Below are 17,444 nucleotides of genomic sequence, written 5' to 3' on the forward strand. Positions count from 1 at the left end.
ACACACACACACACACACAGAGCCCTGCTTTTCTTTCCACCTTTCTGCCCTTCCTACGCCTCTGTGGCTTCATCCCACCACATACACATTACACCATCAGCTCATTTCTCTACCTAAGGGACTATACTCTTTGGTTGATGAACATTATCTATGATTCTCTACCACCTTGCAAGCTGAAGTCCAAATCCAAGGTTCTGCACGTTCTAGTCCCAAAGAGGCAAATTTTCTTCCATTAGTTTTCTATATCCCTCAAGTTTGTATTTTGGAAATTTGATTCCTAAATGTATGTGTTGACGGTATTTGGAGGTGAAAACTCTGGGATTCATATTCTAGGAAGCCATGAGGATAGGACCCTTTGATGGGATCAGCAGCTACCTAAGATGAGAGGGCCCAATAGGTGGTTCAACAGGTAAGGATGAGGCCACCAAGTCTGATGACCCCAGTTTCATTCCACACAGTGGAAAGGGAGTCTTGACTCCCATAAGTTATCCTCTCTGACTCCATATATGTCCTGTAGCATGTGAACACCAGCACTCACATATAAAAATCATACCTTCACACTAAAATAAATATGTATGTACGTAGATGTGTTTAAAAAATTAAGAAGAAGAGAAAGAGAGATCTGAGCCAGGATAGTCTTTCTGGCTATCATCTAGCGATGCCCATGACATGTTGTAATGCAGCGAGATGACTCTCACTGGATGCCAGCAATAGCTTTCAAAATTATGAGGAATTAACTTCTTTGTCTCCAGGTAGTCGGTAGCAACAGACTAGTACTAGTCAACTTGGCTTAGCTGTGAACTTCCCAATCATGTGCAGAAAAGCCCCCTCCGTTCTTCTCCTTTTAAAAATCTGCCCAAACATCAAAACCTTGTACACGAACGTTTTCCTGAGCATCCCAGCATGGAACGCTGTCTTCCTTCTAGAAATCAATATGAATCATTTGGCAATTAAGCTTGCTTTATGACTTCTCTTCACATGCTTAATGTTACTTCCATAAATAGTCTATAAGTAACTGGAGCCCAGTGCCTTGCATACAGCAGGTGCAGAATAAGATCTATGAATCTGCTCTGATGATTCGATGCCTGTCTTGGTGACATATCCTGTGCCTCACATATATGGGCATGGGTGACATGGACCCCAGCTATGTTACTGAACTTTTTTTTTTTTTTAGGAAAAAAAATAACACATGAAAATTCCTGGCTGGTATCTCACTCAGCCCTCTCAGGAAGGCAGCAAGAACCAACCTGATTAATTTTTTTCTCTTTGGAAAACAGAATTGAGGGACCCTTAAGCACGAGGGAGGACCATGCATTATCTAAGGCACGAGACAAATAAAATGTCTCCTCCAGTTTTGTTCCAGGAAAATCACAAATCAATAGGAAAAGCTGATGGGAAAATAAAGTAACCGGAAAAAGGCTTGCATGCCAGCCTTGCATCGATGGAGAAATGGAATCGTCTTCAATTACAACAACAGATTTCCCACAATCCATAAAAATCTCTGTTACGGGGGTTTTGAAACAGTTATGAGCAATGTTTTATGTACAGAATAGATAAAGACCCTCCATCCCACCACAATCATCACTTACACGCGTTGGTTATTATGAGTGTGTTTAGTGCCAAGCGTAAGCAATTGTTTCAACTGCCAAAAGCAGTCAAATCATTTCTTAGCTGAACTAGCCAATAAATTCCCTAAAAAAAAGTTGTAGATCTAAGAAGGCCATGTAAACATGGCCAATGTGTTTTTGACACACTTATGTGCACGAAGCCTATCTCCCTAGGCGAGAAGGACTGAATAACTCAGATAATTGTGGCTACAGAGCTGGCTGCATTATTTACTCCTTCACCATAGAGTGGAGTAGAAGCACTTTAAAAGTTAATTAAATGGGATGAGACTCTTATGATTTAAACTTCCATCTATAAAGTTCGATTTAGCAAGTGCGTAATTGTAACGAGCTTATCATTTGCCAAGTTCCCTCCCAGGTTTTGTAACTCTCTGGGTTCACAGCAATGTTTAGCTCAAAAGAGATGCTCCCATGACTCCAGGCAGAGTGATGCAGAGATACCTGGCCTCCACTGAAAGAGATATCCAGTCGGAGCCACTCCTTCAGAGGGAGGGTGAATTTTGTTTTTACAGCCAGGTCCTCTCCTTTGACAAGATGCATTTGAATGTGCAAACCGCCTACGAGGAAGAAGAAAGGTCACAACATTGGCAAGGAGCACCTTATGGTATGTGAAGAGGCGATGCTTTTTCAATAATTCTCCTAAAGAAGTTACAAGAATAAATCACATTCTCCCCCCCCCCCCCCCCCCCGCTCCCTTTAAACAAAGCCAAGCCAAGCCAGGTGCAGTGTGTTGCACACCTGTAATCCTAGCACCAGAGGCTGAGGCAGGAGGATGGAGAGTGATGGTTCCAGTCCAGTCTGTCTTAAGTTCCCACCTTCCTACATAGGGGAGCTTTGAGAAAGAAAGAAAGAAAGAAAGAAAGAGAGAAAGAAAGAAAGAAGGAAGGAAGGAAGGAAGGAAGGAAGGAAGGAAGGAAGGAAGGAAGGAGAAAAAAGGGAGGGAAGGGGGGAGGAAGGAAGGAAGGAAAGAAGGAAGGGAGAGAGGGAGGGAGAAAAAATGGAGAGAAGGAGGAAGGAAGGAAGGAAGGAAAATGGAGGGAGGGAGGGAGGAGGGGAAAAGGGAGGGAAGGAGGGAGGGAGGGAGGGAGGGAGGGAGGAAGGAAGGGCAAAGCAAAAACCAAACCAAACCAGCAACACCCCCAAATGCATTGTACATGCATTTCTTTGTAAATAAGATATTTATTTTGAGCCCCTAAGGGGAGAAACAAGACTTGATTTGGAGCTCACGGTTGGTTCCCTATGGTCTTGTCTGCATAAACAACACCCAGTTTCTATTTTCAATTTCTGTTTCCAAATGAACAAAAAACAAAGACACCTTTGTCTAACAACCTGAACTCAAAGCTCATCTAGATCTCATCAATTTATTTTCCCAGCTTTACAAGTTGTCATAAATCCACAATCATTTCTGGTAAGATTACTTCTCCAAGTCTACCCAAAAAATAATCAACTTGGTTTTTTGGTTTTGTTTTGTAGAAGGAACACACCTTTCTTTCTCCTTTCCCATTTTATTGGATTCCACATCTAAGTGGCATAATTACAATGCCCATATAATAACCACTGGCTGCTTGCAGAATAATGTACATTTTAACCTCATAGAGCTGCAGTGCTGACAGCGTCTTCCTTATCCCAGACAGATGTTTCTGCCAGGAGAAAGAGTATGAGAAAACTACAAGATCGTTTAGAGGCTCTGTTTATACTCACCCTCTTCCGTAAGGAACACAGAAGGTGTGCCGTACATCTCATTAGCATCAACAAAGTACAGAATTCCACAGAGACTGGCCTCGCAATAATGGAGTAAATAAAGCCACAGTGAAACAGTAACCCTAAAGGAGGGAGGCGGAAGAAAATCCTGCAGATTGATATCATCCAAGAACAGGTAATTACAGTTAACAATGACCAAGTAAATTGCTTTCTTTCTAACGAAGGGGTGGGTGCGCCTTGGTGTTCATCATGGGAGATCAGCTTGCAAAGCCTGAGATTTTGAGACAAAGGAGGTAGTTATAGTAACTGCAAAGACTGGAGTTAAGCTCCTTTGTACAAAACTCGCTGACATTCTACCTTGCACCAAAACTGTTCCGGGGCTCTCGGAGATGCTCACGTGCCAGCGATTTGAATTCTTGATTGAGGCTGATACAGCAAGACAGTGAATAAAAATATGGAGTTTTAATAAGAGGCGATGTGATAAGGAGCTATTTTAATATCTGTGATTAAAAGGTAAAAAAAAAAAAAAAAAAAACATAATTAGGGCTTTTTCAGCAATTTTGTTTCTTTCAAAGATAAAAGCCCCAAATGTAATGCTCTGCAAATGGCATCTCCACGTGACATGTGGACCCACAAACGCACCATCTCAACACTCGAATTACGGTGTTTCGGTAGCCCAGTTCCGGCCCACCGACATGGCACAACTCATCTAATTATTCCGTCCCTGCATGGGGCTATTTCAGGTGGGGGCAGGGGAGGACACTATGACAGGGTAGACGGCTCAGTTGGTCAAGTGTTTGCTTTACAAACACGAAGACCTGGGTAAGATACCCAGCAGCCTGGGGAAAAGGCCAGCCGCCACGCTGCCTTCTTTCAACCCCAGCCCTGGGGAGGCAGAGACAGGAGAAGCCCGGGGCTCACTGGCCAGCCCACCCCAGTTGGCAAGTTCCAGGCCAGTGATAGACCTTGCCTCAAAAACAAGTCGGACAGCTCAACTTGAACAGCCGAAGGTTGACCTCTGGCCTCTGAATGCATACGCGCACACACGTCTGCCTGCACACATACAAAATACATACACACACGCATGCATAGAGAAGGGGAAGAATTGTTCATCTGTGATTTATGGAATGAGGCTAAAATAACAGGTCGCAAACTCAATTAGGACAGTTTGAGTCAAGATACATGATACACCCGTCACTCAGGAAACATTTGCTAAACACTTGTGGGAGGCTCCACACCGTGCTGGAGACAAGGAACAGGGCATCACCACGTGTATGACAGACACATGACTCAATGTCAAACAAATGCATCTCGCTCTCTTGATTTAGCCCAGTAGCTAATCTGAAGCCCGGGTTACGACAGCAGTGGCCCTCAGTTGTTTCGGGGGGTACAGCCGAAGAACTCGATCAGAATATTCTGGGCTTTGTAAGCTGGCCTTGAAGTCAGTGTCACAATGTGCAAACAGATGGTGTCGCAGACTTCCCTCCTGACCCGCCCAGCTGAGCAAGCTCATGAAGATAAGTTATTACAAGGAAGCTTAGCGAGAACATACGCTCAGTGAGTGACTCAAGATCTTTTTACCGCCAGCAGCACAGGAAGAATTAAATCACTCGGCTAAATCCATCTGATCGGAGGTGAGCTAGGAGCCATTTCCAGCATCTCCGGCCCAGCAGAAGGAAAAATAGATGTGGGCTCTGCTGAAATCAATGGAGGAGATCAGAGGCCCAGGGTGTTCTAACAGCTCCTCCAATCTTCTAGGACGGAACGGGCCAAGGCCACGACTACAATCTGTGTTGGCTTTGGATGGCTGCACTTGAAGCCTCGGAAGACCTGAGCCTCAACACCTCGCTGCCTGCTCATGCCATCTCTGGGACCAGCCCAAAAAGATGGAGGAAAATGGAAGGCTCCCGTGTGCAGAAATAATTTCCATGTACATTAAAGTTTCCTGGTTCTCCGATTCTCTTTGAGCATGTGTGCACAGCGCCTTGCCAGGCTGTGTCTTTGGAAGGAGTTTTCCCTGCTAGCTGCCAGGTGGTCAGACACAAACAGACCCACCCCACTAGCTCACCACCTGCCCTCCTTACATGGGGTAGTCCACGCGCTGGCTTCGAGTGGCCTCCAGCTCTCGGTTCCGGAAGCTCGGGAGTTTCTTCACGATGCCAGTGTTTTCTCCACTGGAGGCATACGGGAAACTGAGGAGAGCAACTGCATCTGTAACCAGCACAGAGTTCACCTTCAGTTCTCTCCAGAATAGCACCCCTTCCCAAGGCACACCCTTCTGGGCACCCCAGGCTCCCAGTTCCAGCCAGCCTGTTAAAGCAATAGCCTAAAAACGTGATCAAGCATTCACAGAACACAGAATCTAAGCCAGGAACCACCATGCTAACTAAGCATACCAGCAAGGTTGTCGTCATTGGTTGTCATTACAACTTCAAGTTTTTGTTACTAGTCCCATTCTGTGTTAAGTTCACAAAGTTCAGGAGTGATAAAGACATCTATCTATCTATCTATCTATCTATCTATCTATCTATCTATCATCTATCCATCTATCTATTCATCCGCACATCTATCCATCCATCTATGTATCTATGCATATATGTATGTATATATATATCCATCCATGTATGTATGTATGTATGTATATATGTATTATGTATGTATGTATGTATGTATCTATCTATCTATCTATCTATCATTATCTATCTATTTATCTATCTATCTATCTATTCATCCATCCATGTATTTATCATCTATCTATCATTATCTATCTATGTATCTATGTATCTCTGTATCATCTATCTATCTATTTATCTATCTATCTATCTATCTGTCTGTCTGTCTGTCTTCTCTGTGGCACTCAAGGGCCTTGTACAGGTAGACAAACACTCTGCCATAAGTTACATCTCCAGCTGGCTTTTGTGTTCTTACCCACATTGCATACAGCCCTTTAATGCTGGGAAGAGCATTTTCAATTTGTGTTATAGTTATCATGATGTTAACACTTTGACAGAACTCATAATGGTACAGTCAGTGTATAGCAGTATAAACATTACACATGTATTACCTTATTGAATCCGCATTATCATGACCAGGCTATAGGCGGGGAAACAGAGGCACAGTTTGTCAGCATACTAACTAACATTTGGTGTATGCCAGGCAGCATGACAAGCACAAGGGTAATATCACTCAACTTCACAGCAAATGACCAAGTGGGTCCTTGAGCACAGCACTTGACAGATGAAAACCTGAGCCTTACAGAGAGATGAATAAAAAGAGGTAGGGCTGGTTCAAGCAGTTTGGTTGTAGAATCGGTGCTTTTGAATTTACACTGCTTTTTGTATTATTCTGGTTTTGTAGTTCTGGGGATCAAACCCAGGCTCTTGCACATGCTACATGCACACCCAATCACTAATGTATATCAGCCCCATTTTGGTTTGGATTCCATTTCCACTCAACATATTACCTCTGCACGAAATACCTAATTGCATCCCTAAAAACGGAGGCGGGTTCCACTTTCTTTCAGCAGCATGGGCTCTAGAGTATGGGCATATCCACAACAGATCTTCTGGGGGAACCGGGCTCTTGGGTTCTTTATCTAACATCTACTGTTTTAATGAAGGCTAACTATACACTTCTGTTTTCCATATTCCCTTGACCTAGGAATAACTATGCCTTTCTCCTTCTTAAAATAAATGCTCCAGGGTTTAAACATCCATAATTCAATGATGGAAACCCACTCTTCCCAGGACTCCTGGAGAGAAGAGCTGGTTTCTGTAAGAGTCATCAAATTCACAGTATTGGCACATATTACAGGTTCCTCAGCCTGGGAGGCCAGGAGCCTCAGCTCGCTTCCAAAGAGATACAAACTTTAGTAAGTGTAGAAGTACCTTGAGTTTAATATGATCTGAAAATCCCAAAAGCAGTTTTTAGAATCGCCAGCCCTTGTATATGTATTTAATAGGATTAAGCAAGCCAGTTCTCCCAAAGCATCTAAATCATGACATGAATTGGAGCTCCATTTGGGCACAGAGGACTTGCTGGTCTGTTATGAGGGCGATGACGGGGACTGTAAATGGAAATACTGTAGAGGTCTTTAGACTCTGAAGATAGTTCATCAAAAAGATTGATTTTAGCTCACCCTTGGCTTGGCTTCTATGTGTGGAGGGAAGCAGAAGAGGCCAGACAGCCACATTTGTGCCAGGAAGCCTGAAGCACACAACAAAGCAACATCACACAGGAAAATGAAGCTTCGGGAAAGAGGTTTTGCTCACCCTGGGATAAAAGGGCCCTGCAGCCAGGGTCTGTGGAGGGAGAGCTCTCAACCTGAACAGCTAAAATAACTTTGCAAAGATACATAGTTTTGGTTCCCAACAAAGTCAAAAGCATGGGCATTTTCTTATCAACCATGTAGATTTAATAGTTCTGCTGTGTTTTTCCCTCTGCATCATCTTATGTGTCCTTTACAATCAAAATTATTTGGCAAGAATGACATTTCAGAATCCATCTAGGACAGGAGAGCATATAGGCTTACAGTCCATTAGCTGACAGTGGCTATTGGGAATACCAGACAGATGTTCTTTGACTTATGATGGGACTGTGTCCTCAAAAATTTCAATGGCAAAAATTAAATATAAAAAATGCACTTAATATCCTAATCTACCAATCATTAGCATTTAGCCTAGTCTATCTTAAATGCACTTAGAGCACACATTAGCCTAGAATTGAACAAAATCATCTTACATAAAACCTATCATACAGGGTACTCTTGAGAAGAGAGGGATAAGAGATTGAGGTAGAAATATAGAGGTAGAAGGAGAGAGGAGAGAGAAACAGATAGATCCACAGGATAGCCTTGGGAGGGTCTTTTCCACCTGCCCCTTCTGTCTCTTCTAAAGGGTTTTTTATAGGAATGCCAAGGGGTGGAGCAAAAGACCTCCCCCTAGCACAGCCAAGTGCAAACCCTTCCAATCACCTGGTAACCACACACATGGTCAAGCAATCCTCTAATGCAGTCCTGCTGGGTAAAGCAAGCTCAGATCTCACTAGGAAACCTTTGTGGGCCTCCACATAATACTGTACTAAAAGTGGAAACCACGATGGTTGTGCAGATAGGATTCTCCACCATCAAAAGTTGAAAAATCCAGGGCTAGAAGGCTGATTCAGTGGTAAAAGAGTCCTCTCTAGGCCACCAGGAGGACCTGGGGTCTCATAGAGTTGGCAATGTAACCAGCCAGCTACCGTCTTGTGCATGCCTGGAACCCCAGCATTGATTATCATCCGAGTTTGCTGGCCACCAGCCTAACCCAAAAATTCAAACTCTGGTTCAGGGAGAGATTCAGTCTCAAAGAAATAAGGCAGAAAGTAATTAAGCAGGACACCCAATGCCCTCCTTTGGCCTCCACATGCACACACAGGTGTATACATTTTGCACCCACATGTACACATACACCATACATACACACAGAGAAGTTGAAAAATCCAAAGTCAATCCATCATAAAGGATCATTTGGAGTTGATTAGTGATGTCTATCACAAGAGTGGACTAGGGAGTGACAGTATCATTCACCATCAAAACATTTATAGGTAAGTTAGATACGAAGAAATTTAAAGACTTATCCAGTTGTCTCTGGATGGTCCATCCAGTAGGGACCTTCCTGCCTTCATTTCCATTCTCAGAGCCTAGAACACTGCCCAGTGCTTGACAGGAGTCCCATAAATATTGATGAATAAATGAATGCATGTAACATGTAACTATAGACAAGTTAGAATTCAAACCTGTCTCTCTTCTTTTTCCAAATTTTCTACAATTTCCAGAACATGCACCACACTACCTAAGACAAATAATCCCTTCAAATCCTTCCTTCAAGTCTATTTCTTTGACTTGAGTATGCTATGAGGCTGGAGAAGGAGGAAACAGCGTTAACACATACACATACACACAGACAGACAGACAGACAGACAGACAGACAGACACACACACACACACACACACACATTGTCATAAAGGTAATGCATGTTTGGAATTCTTCCTGAACTGCTTTTATTTTGTTTCTTTAAACTTTAGAGCAATAAGAGGCATTGGGATCAAACAGTGCAAATCTCTTCATTTGGAGACAAGAAAAATGTCACTTTTCTGATGATAATTGTGTAACTAATAAGCTCCAGCTCTGACTCAAACTGGAGCTCCCCATAACACGCCAGTGGGGTTTTTACTAACCAAACTATGTCTTACAAGCACTCTGGGAGAACAATGGCCGATGTACAAACAGCAGAACATTTTGATATTGGCTAGTTAAGTAATGCTACCTTGAATTCTCAGGGCCCCACCCTCCTTCTCTTCCTCACCTTCAGGTTACAGCCTGGCTCAGCAGAGCTGGGGTGAGGGAAGGGGTCCACCAGCACACTACTCTACTCTACCACAAAGGCTAGTATCCCACCCATGATGTAGATTGGGGCCCCATCTCTTCCTGGTTATTGTAGTGTGTGTGTGTGTGTGTGTGTGTGTGTGTGTGTGTGTGTGTGTGTGTACTTGAGAGTTCATGTGTATATGTTTGTGTGTTTGTGTGTGTGTGTATATGAGAGTCCATGTGTATATGTTTGTGTGTGTATGTGTGTGTGCACATGAGAATCCATGTATATATGTTTGTGTGTGTGTGTGTACATGAGAGTCCATGTGTATATGTTTGTGTGTGTGTGTGTGTACATGAGAGTCCATGTGTATATGTTTGTGTGTGTATGTATGTGTGTACATGAGAGTCCATGTGTATATGTTTGTGTGTGTATGTGTGTGTACATGAGAGTCCATGTGTATATGTTTGTGTGTGTATGTGTGTGTGCACATGAGAATCCATGTATATATGTTTGTGTGTGTGTATGTGTGTGTACATGAGAGTCCATGTGTACATGTTTGTGTGTGTATATGGATGAAGAGTCAATGATCAAGTCTTCCTTTATTGCTTGCTCGCCACCTTACATTTTTGATATGGGTCTCTCACTGACCTGAAGCTCACCAGTTCAACCAGACTGACAAGCCCGGAAAATCGAGGATCTTCTGGTCTCTACTTCCCTGGTGCTATGTTGCATGTGTGGTGCCACAGTGCCCAGCATTTTACTTGGGTTCTGGGGATTCAATTTGGGTCCTCATGCCTTCTCGAAATCCTTCTTCCTGGTCCCCGTTGACTGTTTTAATCTCATTCTTGAGTGGGCGGGGGCTCAAGGAATCTTGTAGCCCACTATCTAGTCCAGCCAGAGGACTGGGACCCTGACATGGAACCCTAACTCGGGGGAAGGTCCTGTCTCCATGCAGCAAGGCCCTTCTCAGGATGAACTTCAGACACAGCAGGAGGACACCACTGAGAAAGACCTCCAGTCTGCACAGGGAGGAATTAGGCATCTCCCTGCAAGAAATCTCTATGGTTAAAGGTCGGCTAGCAGAACCTGGGGAGAAAGAAAGTACAGTTTTTCAATCCTGAGAAGAACTTTTCAAGCAGAGGTCCCTTAAAAAATCAGTAGATATTGGGTGCACTGTTGTCCTTAAAATCAAGCCTGAAAATAAAATCAGTATGTTCTGGAAGGGATGATTTAAATCATAAATGTCCCAAGAGGTATCTGGGTAATGAAGTGGATTCCTTTGGATGTCTGTGGGATGTCCACTCTGAGGAATCTTGAGAATATAGGTTCCTGTCCTTAGAACTCATCCTACTCACATGTACACAAAGATTTCTGTAAGGATGTTCAGAGGGGCAACATTATTAAAAGCAAAGGAAAGAAAAGCCCTGCATGGAGGTTGGGGAGCCTCTGCATGTAAACTGCTTCACAAGTGTGAGAACCTGAGTTTAAAAAAAAAAAAAAGAGCTAGGTGTGGCATCACCCACTGTAATCCCAGTACCAGGAGATGAAGACAGAGGATGCCAGCAGCTTGCTAGGCCAGCACATCTCACCAAATCAAAAGGCTCGTGAGAGCAATACACACCTAACACTGACCTCTGGCCTCCACACGTGTACACGTAGCTACATGCATGCCCACACACGTGACCGCAAACACACACAAAACACCTGCGCACGCACACACTTGGCCTGCCTGCCCATCTGAGAAGATGGGTTAAACAAGCGATAGACTATCAGACAATGGACTGCTAAGGATCTGTCAGAGAGAATGGAGCCCAGTAACACAGCCTGATGGAGAAAAAAAGCTCTGCTGTGGCGCTAATGAGTGTAAGGCAGAGCTGCATCTAGGCTATCATTTGCTTGGGGAGACAAGGAGCTAAACTTAATGCTTCTGCGTGCAGAGGATCATTCTGGAAGGAGAAGCAAGAGAGGCTTGCCCGAGTTTGCTTCTGGGAAAAGGACCAGAAGACTGGGGTGGGCGGAACTTCTTCCTGCTAAACCTTTTTACACGATTTGAATTTTTTACCAGGTACATGTATTACCTTGGCAGCTAAGGAAGGCGAGAACAAAGCCTTGAACATTTCCATGCAGGCTGAGAGAAGAAGGCATCCGCCTTCCTCTGGCCTCCCCACCCCGGGCCTCTGAGGCTGTTCAGCTCAGCCCAATCGCTTCAAAGAGACAGAGTCCAGTGGGTGAAGGAAACATGATTCACATCGATAAAAATTCAACTTTAAAAAAAGTCTTCCTTCTAATTTAGAACCTGGGTTAGGGCTGTATTAGCATATCTCAGAGAGGCGGCAGAGCCAAGTCGAGAGAATGGAGGCTTGGACTCCGGTTAAATAATCTCTCTGAGCCTCTGTTTTTCCTCCTTCATTAAGAAGAGGATGAGAATAATACTGTCTTTCCCATGAGACTGTTACAAGGATTAAATGAGACAAAGTGCCTGGAAAAAAGTGTTTTGTACATTATAAAGGGCAACGCAGATGCGAGGCACTAATTAGTGTTATTACTGGGGAACTCAGACTACTGTGATTAACTGGGGACGGGGGGACTGAGTCTGTAGTGTTGTCTTTTTTTTTTAAAGTCCAAATATATAGCTTATAATTAGAAATGGATCATCACGTCATTGGCTTGAACAATCCCGCTGCATATAGAGCTTGTTTGGGAGTCTGCTTTATTTCTGTCCCCACAAAGACAAGTCAAGCCTGGCTCCAGCATCTGACTTAACTTTCAATTATTTTGTTGTAATGGAATTTCATGGAAAGAAACCATGCTTTCAAGGGGTGAGATGGTTCAGCAGGTAAAGGTGCTCGCTGCCAAGCCTGGTGACCTGAGTTTGAACCCTGGAATCCCCGTGGTGAAGGAGAGAACCAACTCCCTCTCAGGTTGTTCTCTGACCTCCACACACGCCTACACCGTGGCATGTGCATGCCCCCTCCCCACCCCAAATAAATAAAATTTAAAATATCATCCTTCCGATCCACTGGGGCTACATGTGAGAATGATCTTTCGCTGAAAGGAAAAGGAGACATCCACCATCTCGGAGAGTTTCTTATCGGGGAGACCAGAACTGTCTTGAAGGGAGACACCAGGGCAGAACGGTTCCTACTGTTAGTGTGGTACTTGAAAGTCTTCCCAGCATGGTCCTAACCTGAATAACCTCCCTCACACCTGAGACGCTGCCTCCAAGCTCAAGTAAGCTCTTCAAACACATATCAAGCATACTGCTAGTCTGCATCTTCCTCCCATGGCAGACGCCGGCAGTCAGTTGACATGATCCTTCTCACCAGAGCAGACTCTCAAGCCCCACCCCCACCCCCGCTTTAGGACGGTGGCGGAAAGCCTGTCTGCCACCCTGCCCAAGGAAGGGATGCAGTCACACAACCCTCTCCCCCATCCAGCGCTGTAGCTCCCGCTGTCCTTTCTGCCCCATGTCCTCCCCTCGGTCCCTCTGACTGTGAAAGCTGTGCTTTATCCATCAGGTCTCTGTCCAATGTCACCTCTGTGACAAACCCCAGTGATGCACCTAATAAACACACAGTAGCTTTGTCCAAGGTGAATGACGTGGAATAGATAAATAATAAATAAACAGGTCCATAAGCGCAGCCTGCTGTAGATGTAACCGCGTGGTTAAATAAGAAGTTTGGGAGGCCAACGATCCGGCCTCATGTACCAGCTCAAGAGTTAATAGCTGTGTGACCTGAGATGGGTCACTTACCTCCCCCTGTCCACTTCCTCATCAGCAAGTGTGAAGGCAGGGTGCTGGGAAGAGCCGCTCGATTCTTCCCACAGTGTCTGGCACATGACAAGGACTCAGACATGGAGAGTGGCTGTGACTGTGCCATAGCTGTGACTGTCTCCCACACAACCACCTTCAAGAGAAGGACTAGGTCTGATTTGGGGAAGAAACTGGTCCATGGAGGCTCAGTCAGTCTTTGTCTCATTTAACTGAACACACTACTCATCACAGGAGGGGTACTCCTGGAGGGCTTGGGAAGCCAGGGGTCAGAGAGGCGATTTCTGACTGGGGAAATAAAACATGCTCACGAACACGCATATATTTGGGGTCAGGGCAATGTGAACTGGCTGCCCAAGTTTAGGGAGGCTTTCAGGAGGGAGACGTGGGAGGTGGCAGGAGGTAAGGCTACATGCTGATGGCACTGGTGGGACTGGTTGGGACAGTGTAGGTCAGTAGCTATTCTAGGTCAAAGGAACTCCATTAGGAAGATATAAATGTGGGAGTGGCAGACTCTACCTACTAACACAGAGCTGAGCCGCCTGTGTTTGCAAGAAAAGTGACTGGGAATCTGCAGCCTTAGCCGGGGTGGCTCTCATAGGCCCCCTGGGCAGCTACAGCCTGTCTGCAGAGGGCCAAAGGAAGACTGAGGACCAGCTCCACACCTCCTCACCCTCCACAGGGGTTAGGGCATCAGGGTATTGTCACAGTGCGATCCTCACTGGAACGCAGCATAAGGAGCTTGCATTCTCATGGTCTACGGGAACCCAGAAAATAAAGCTATTTGATTACAGTGTCCAGTGGATACTGGCTATGGAGGAGATAGAGATAATGCCCGGCAAGGTCACTAGCTCAGACCTGGTGGCCAGGGAAGTGGGCATTTAAGCAGAGGTATGAAGAGGTGAAGGAGCAAGCTGAACAGAGGATCTGGGAAATGAGCATTTTAGGTGGCACCTGTCACTCCAGTGTCCGTCCCCCCCAAGTGAGACTGAACGTGGTCTGTTTAGGGAGAAGCAAGCAGGTTCATGTGGCTGGACAAAAGGCATGCTGGGAGATCAAGCCAGCAAATGTTACAGGACAGTCTGGCTTGGTCCCGAGCAGGGGAATGAGGGGGCTTCATGGGGGCAGGAGGGGACCAGCCTGCACTGCACAGGCTGCCTGGAGAGAGCCGGGGCAGGGGTGAAGCTGGAAAGCCACCACTAGACTGTGGCCAGAGTCCAGCAGGGTGGTGCCTTAGACCAGGGTGCCAGGAGTCCACGTGGCAAGGAGAGATTGAGCCCATGACATATACAGCGGAAGCTGTGGCCAATAGCACTGGCAGACTCTCTCCTTCGGGTGTGACAGAGGCAAGTTCCGAGGGTGGGCCAGGCTAGACTGAACGCCAGCCCTCCAACCCACCCACCCCCACGTGGTTGACTCCTTCAGTGAGTCCAGGAATGAGTCAGACCCACAGGGGACTTAAGGGATAATGCCCATCCCTTCCCCAAGGAAACAGACAACAATAAGTACTTGCTTGCCCAGCCACCTATGGCTCCACGGCCCGAACATAGCAGGGACAGGTATGTACAGAGCCACGTGGCCGGGCCTTGGCACAATGTATCGGAAGGCTGTTGACTTTTGATCTGGGCTGGGCTTGCTCAGGAGGGCCGGAAGAAAACCTACCAGTTGTCCATCAAAAGTCCACCCAGTGGCCCAGCCAGGGCCCGGCAGACAGAAGCGTCTGGGAGTACTCAGTCCTACCCCAGAGCATAAACTAAGCTGGTGGAGCAGCTTCTCTGAATCTTCCATTCTCCTGGAAAACCCAGGCGCAGGGGAGTTTGAGTCTTTTCACACACAACAACAACAACAAAAAAAAGATGAATCCAGCTAAGGGTGCCGAAGCTCACCGGCAGGACCATATAGGCCATGAGATGCTTGACTCACAAAAAATGTTTCCCAAGCCCTGAATCAATGGGGCTGCAGTTTAAAAAGAGGCCCAGATCTAACAGGTGCCCTGAAGCTCAGCTGGGGTCTCCTGATACTCTCTTGTGTTTTAAGGGGCAGTAAAGCAAGAAGAGCCCGGCTAAGAACAAGGTCTTCGCCCCGCCGCGCCCTCCCGCCCCGCCCCGCCCAGGCCCCGCCCATCTTACCGCTCAGTGTACCCCCCCCCCCCCCCCCCGCCCCATCAGCCCACAGCCCGTCCAGAACAAAGGTCAAAGCACGTCCACAGCCCGCTGCTCTCTCTCCACTCGGGTGACTTCTCTCTTAAGGAAAGAGGGAAAATGGTCTCATTTTGGTAAACAAATCACAGCTACAGGTGCAGAGCTGGTTTGAGAGTGCAAGGAACTCCCGCCTCCGTGTTCAGTGATTTTTTAACTCCTCAGAAAGGTTTTCCTCTGTGCTATGATTTGATTAGATTGGCTCTCACACCAAAAGTAATGTTCTGAAGAAGGCGGGTAGAAAATTCCCACTGTGCCCTTCCTGGGCCTTGCCAACAGGGCAGGGAACAACGGAAGAAAAGGAAAGACGGCTCCCATTTTCAGGGCACCCCGAGAGCGACCCCGTTTATAAATGATTTCATTTCAAGGCGCCCCGCTTGCAATCTGGTCATTTTTCAATGAGAAATATATACATTTGCAAAACATGAAATGGAATCATTAAGCCCTGATGAAGTCAGAGGCAAAGCAAAACTGTGGCTGTGTGTGCCCTGTGCTCTCTTCCGCTTGACAAATTAGGAATCCCTGTGGAAGGCACTAGCATAGGGCTCTGCCCAGAGGAGGGTGGCACACCCATTAGCCAGGGGCACACAGCTCCCGTATTCCAGATATCTAATTACCAAGCTCTTCTCTCAGCGTGCGCGCACACACACACACACACACACACACACACACATACACACACACACACACACACACACATACACACACACACACACACACACGCAAATACTATGAAGCCTGAATTCAGTCTACAGTTAACAATGTTCAGCCACACTGGTTCCCTGGTTTTGATACTGTGCTGTGATTACAAAATGCAATACCATTAGGAGAAGCTGGGCCGTGGCACAAGGGACTTTCTCTACCATTTTTACAATTTCCTGTGACTCTACAATTAGAGTCAAATAAAGAGTTTTCAAGATGCCAACTGTTTAACGCATGCAGCAAGAACCGAGACCCTGTACAACCACACACACACACACACACACACACACACACACACACACACACACACATTTTTATTCTATACAAAGCCAATTTGGAACCTTACCAAGAAACTACCCCAACCACTGTTTCCCCAGAAATCATATCTCAAAGGTAAAAAAACACTAGAGGAAGAACATGGAATCATGCCCTTAAATCACCTTCTCCCATACCAGATCTGGAGAAGACCAGGTATCAGGAACGGACTGTAGAAAAGCCTGTTGTCACGGGCTGTGGAATTCCTGCACCTGCCAAGCCAGCCTGGGGGTTGGACCACAGTCAAAACAAGATCAAAGTCCTATCCACAGTCCCACTCGCTAGCCCTGAGACTGAAATTTGTGGGTGCAACAGAATCCATTTCAAATGTTGAGTCCACTCCATCTCCAATCCTAGGTAGATGAGATTATCATAGACCTCCAGTCCTGATGTGGAGGGGAGCTGAGGAATGACCCAGGAGCCTCTGTATGGATTCTGTGTGGGCTGTTACACATGGCATTTAGGATAAAATGCAGAATTTAGACTCTCCCATCGGTGTGGCCGCTTGGTGCTGAGGGGTGGTGATGTGCCAAACAACCGCACCTCGCTCAGCTCAGCAACACTCATCACTTCAGTCTGAGGGAAGGATCCATTAGCCTATTTTATAGGTAAGGAAAGAGAGGCCGGGCAAGATCTAGCGACACGCTCAGAAGTGGCCGAACAGGATGGCCCCAGCCACAAGGTACTACCCTGAGGCACAACCTCCCCATCTGGCACAAGGACTGCTTCTGGGGTCCCTCTCATCTCCTCCAGGATAAAACGTTTTTCCTATAAATACCA

The 17,444-nt window shown here is 46.0% G+C and overlaps 1 protein-coding gene across 2 annotated transcripts in view; it reads right to left on the reverse strand.

Moving 5' to 3' along the window:
- The window catches only part of Sel1l3 (SEL1L family member 3), a 112,875-nt gene that overhangs the window by 81,492 nt on the left and 13,939 nt on the right, over positions 1–17,444 (reverse strand). For both annotated transcript variants that reach the window (XM_028865912.1, XM_037209033.1), the window contains exons 3-5: positions 5,411–5,537; positions 3,327–3,448; positions 2,067–2,182 (exon numbers count right to left, since the gene is read on the reverse strand). In XM_028865912.1, the coding sequence (XP_028721745.1) occupies positions 2,067–2,182; positions 3,327–3,448; positions 5,411–5,537 (365 nt within the window). The remainder of the gene's footprint in view (positions 1–2,066; positions 2,183–3,326; positions 3,449–5,410; positions 5,538–17,444) is intronic.

The sequence above is a fragment of the Peromyscus leucopus genome, chromosome 10 (assembly GCF_004664715.2).
Source record: "Peromyscus leucopus breed LL Stock chromosome 10, UCI_PerLeu_2.1, whole genome shotgun sequence".
Lineage (NCBI taxonomy): Eukaryota > Metazoa > Chordata > Mammalia > Rodentia > Cricetidae > Peromyscus > Peromyscus leucopus.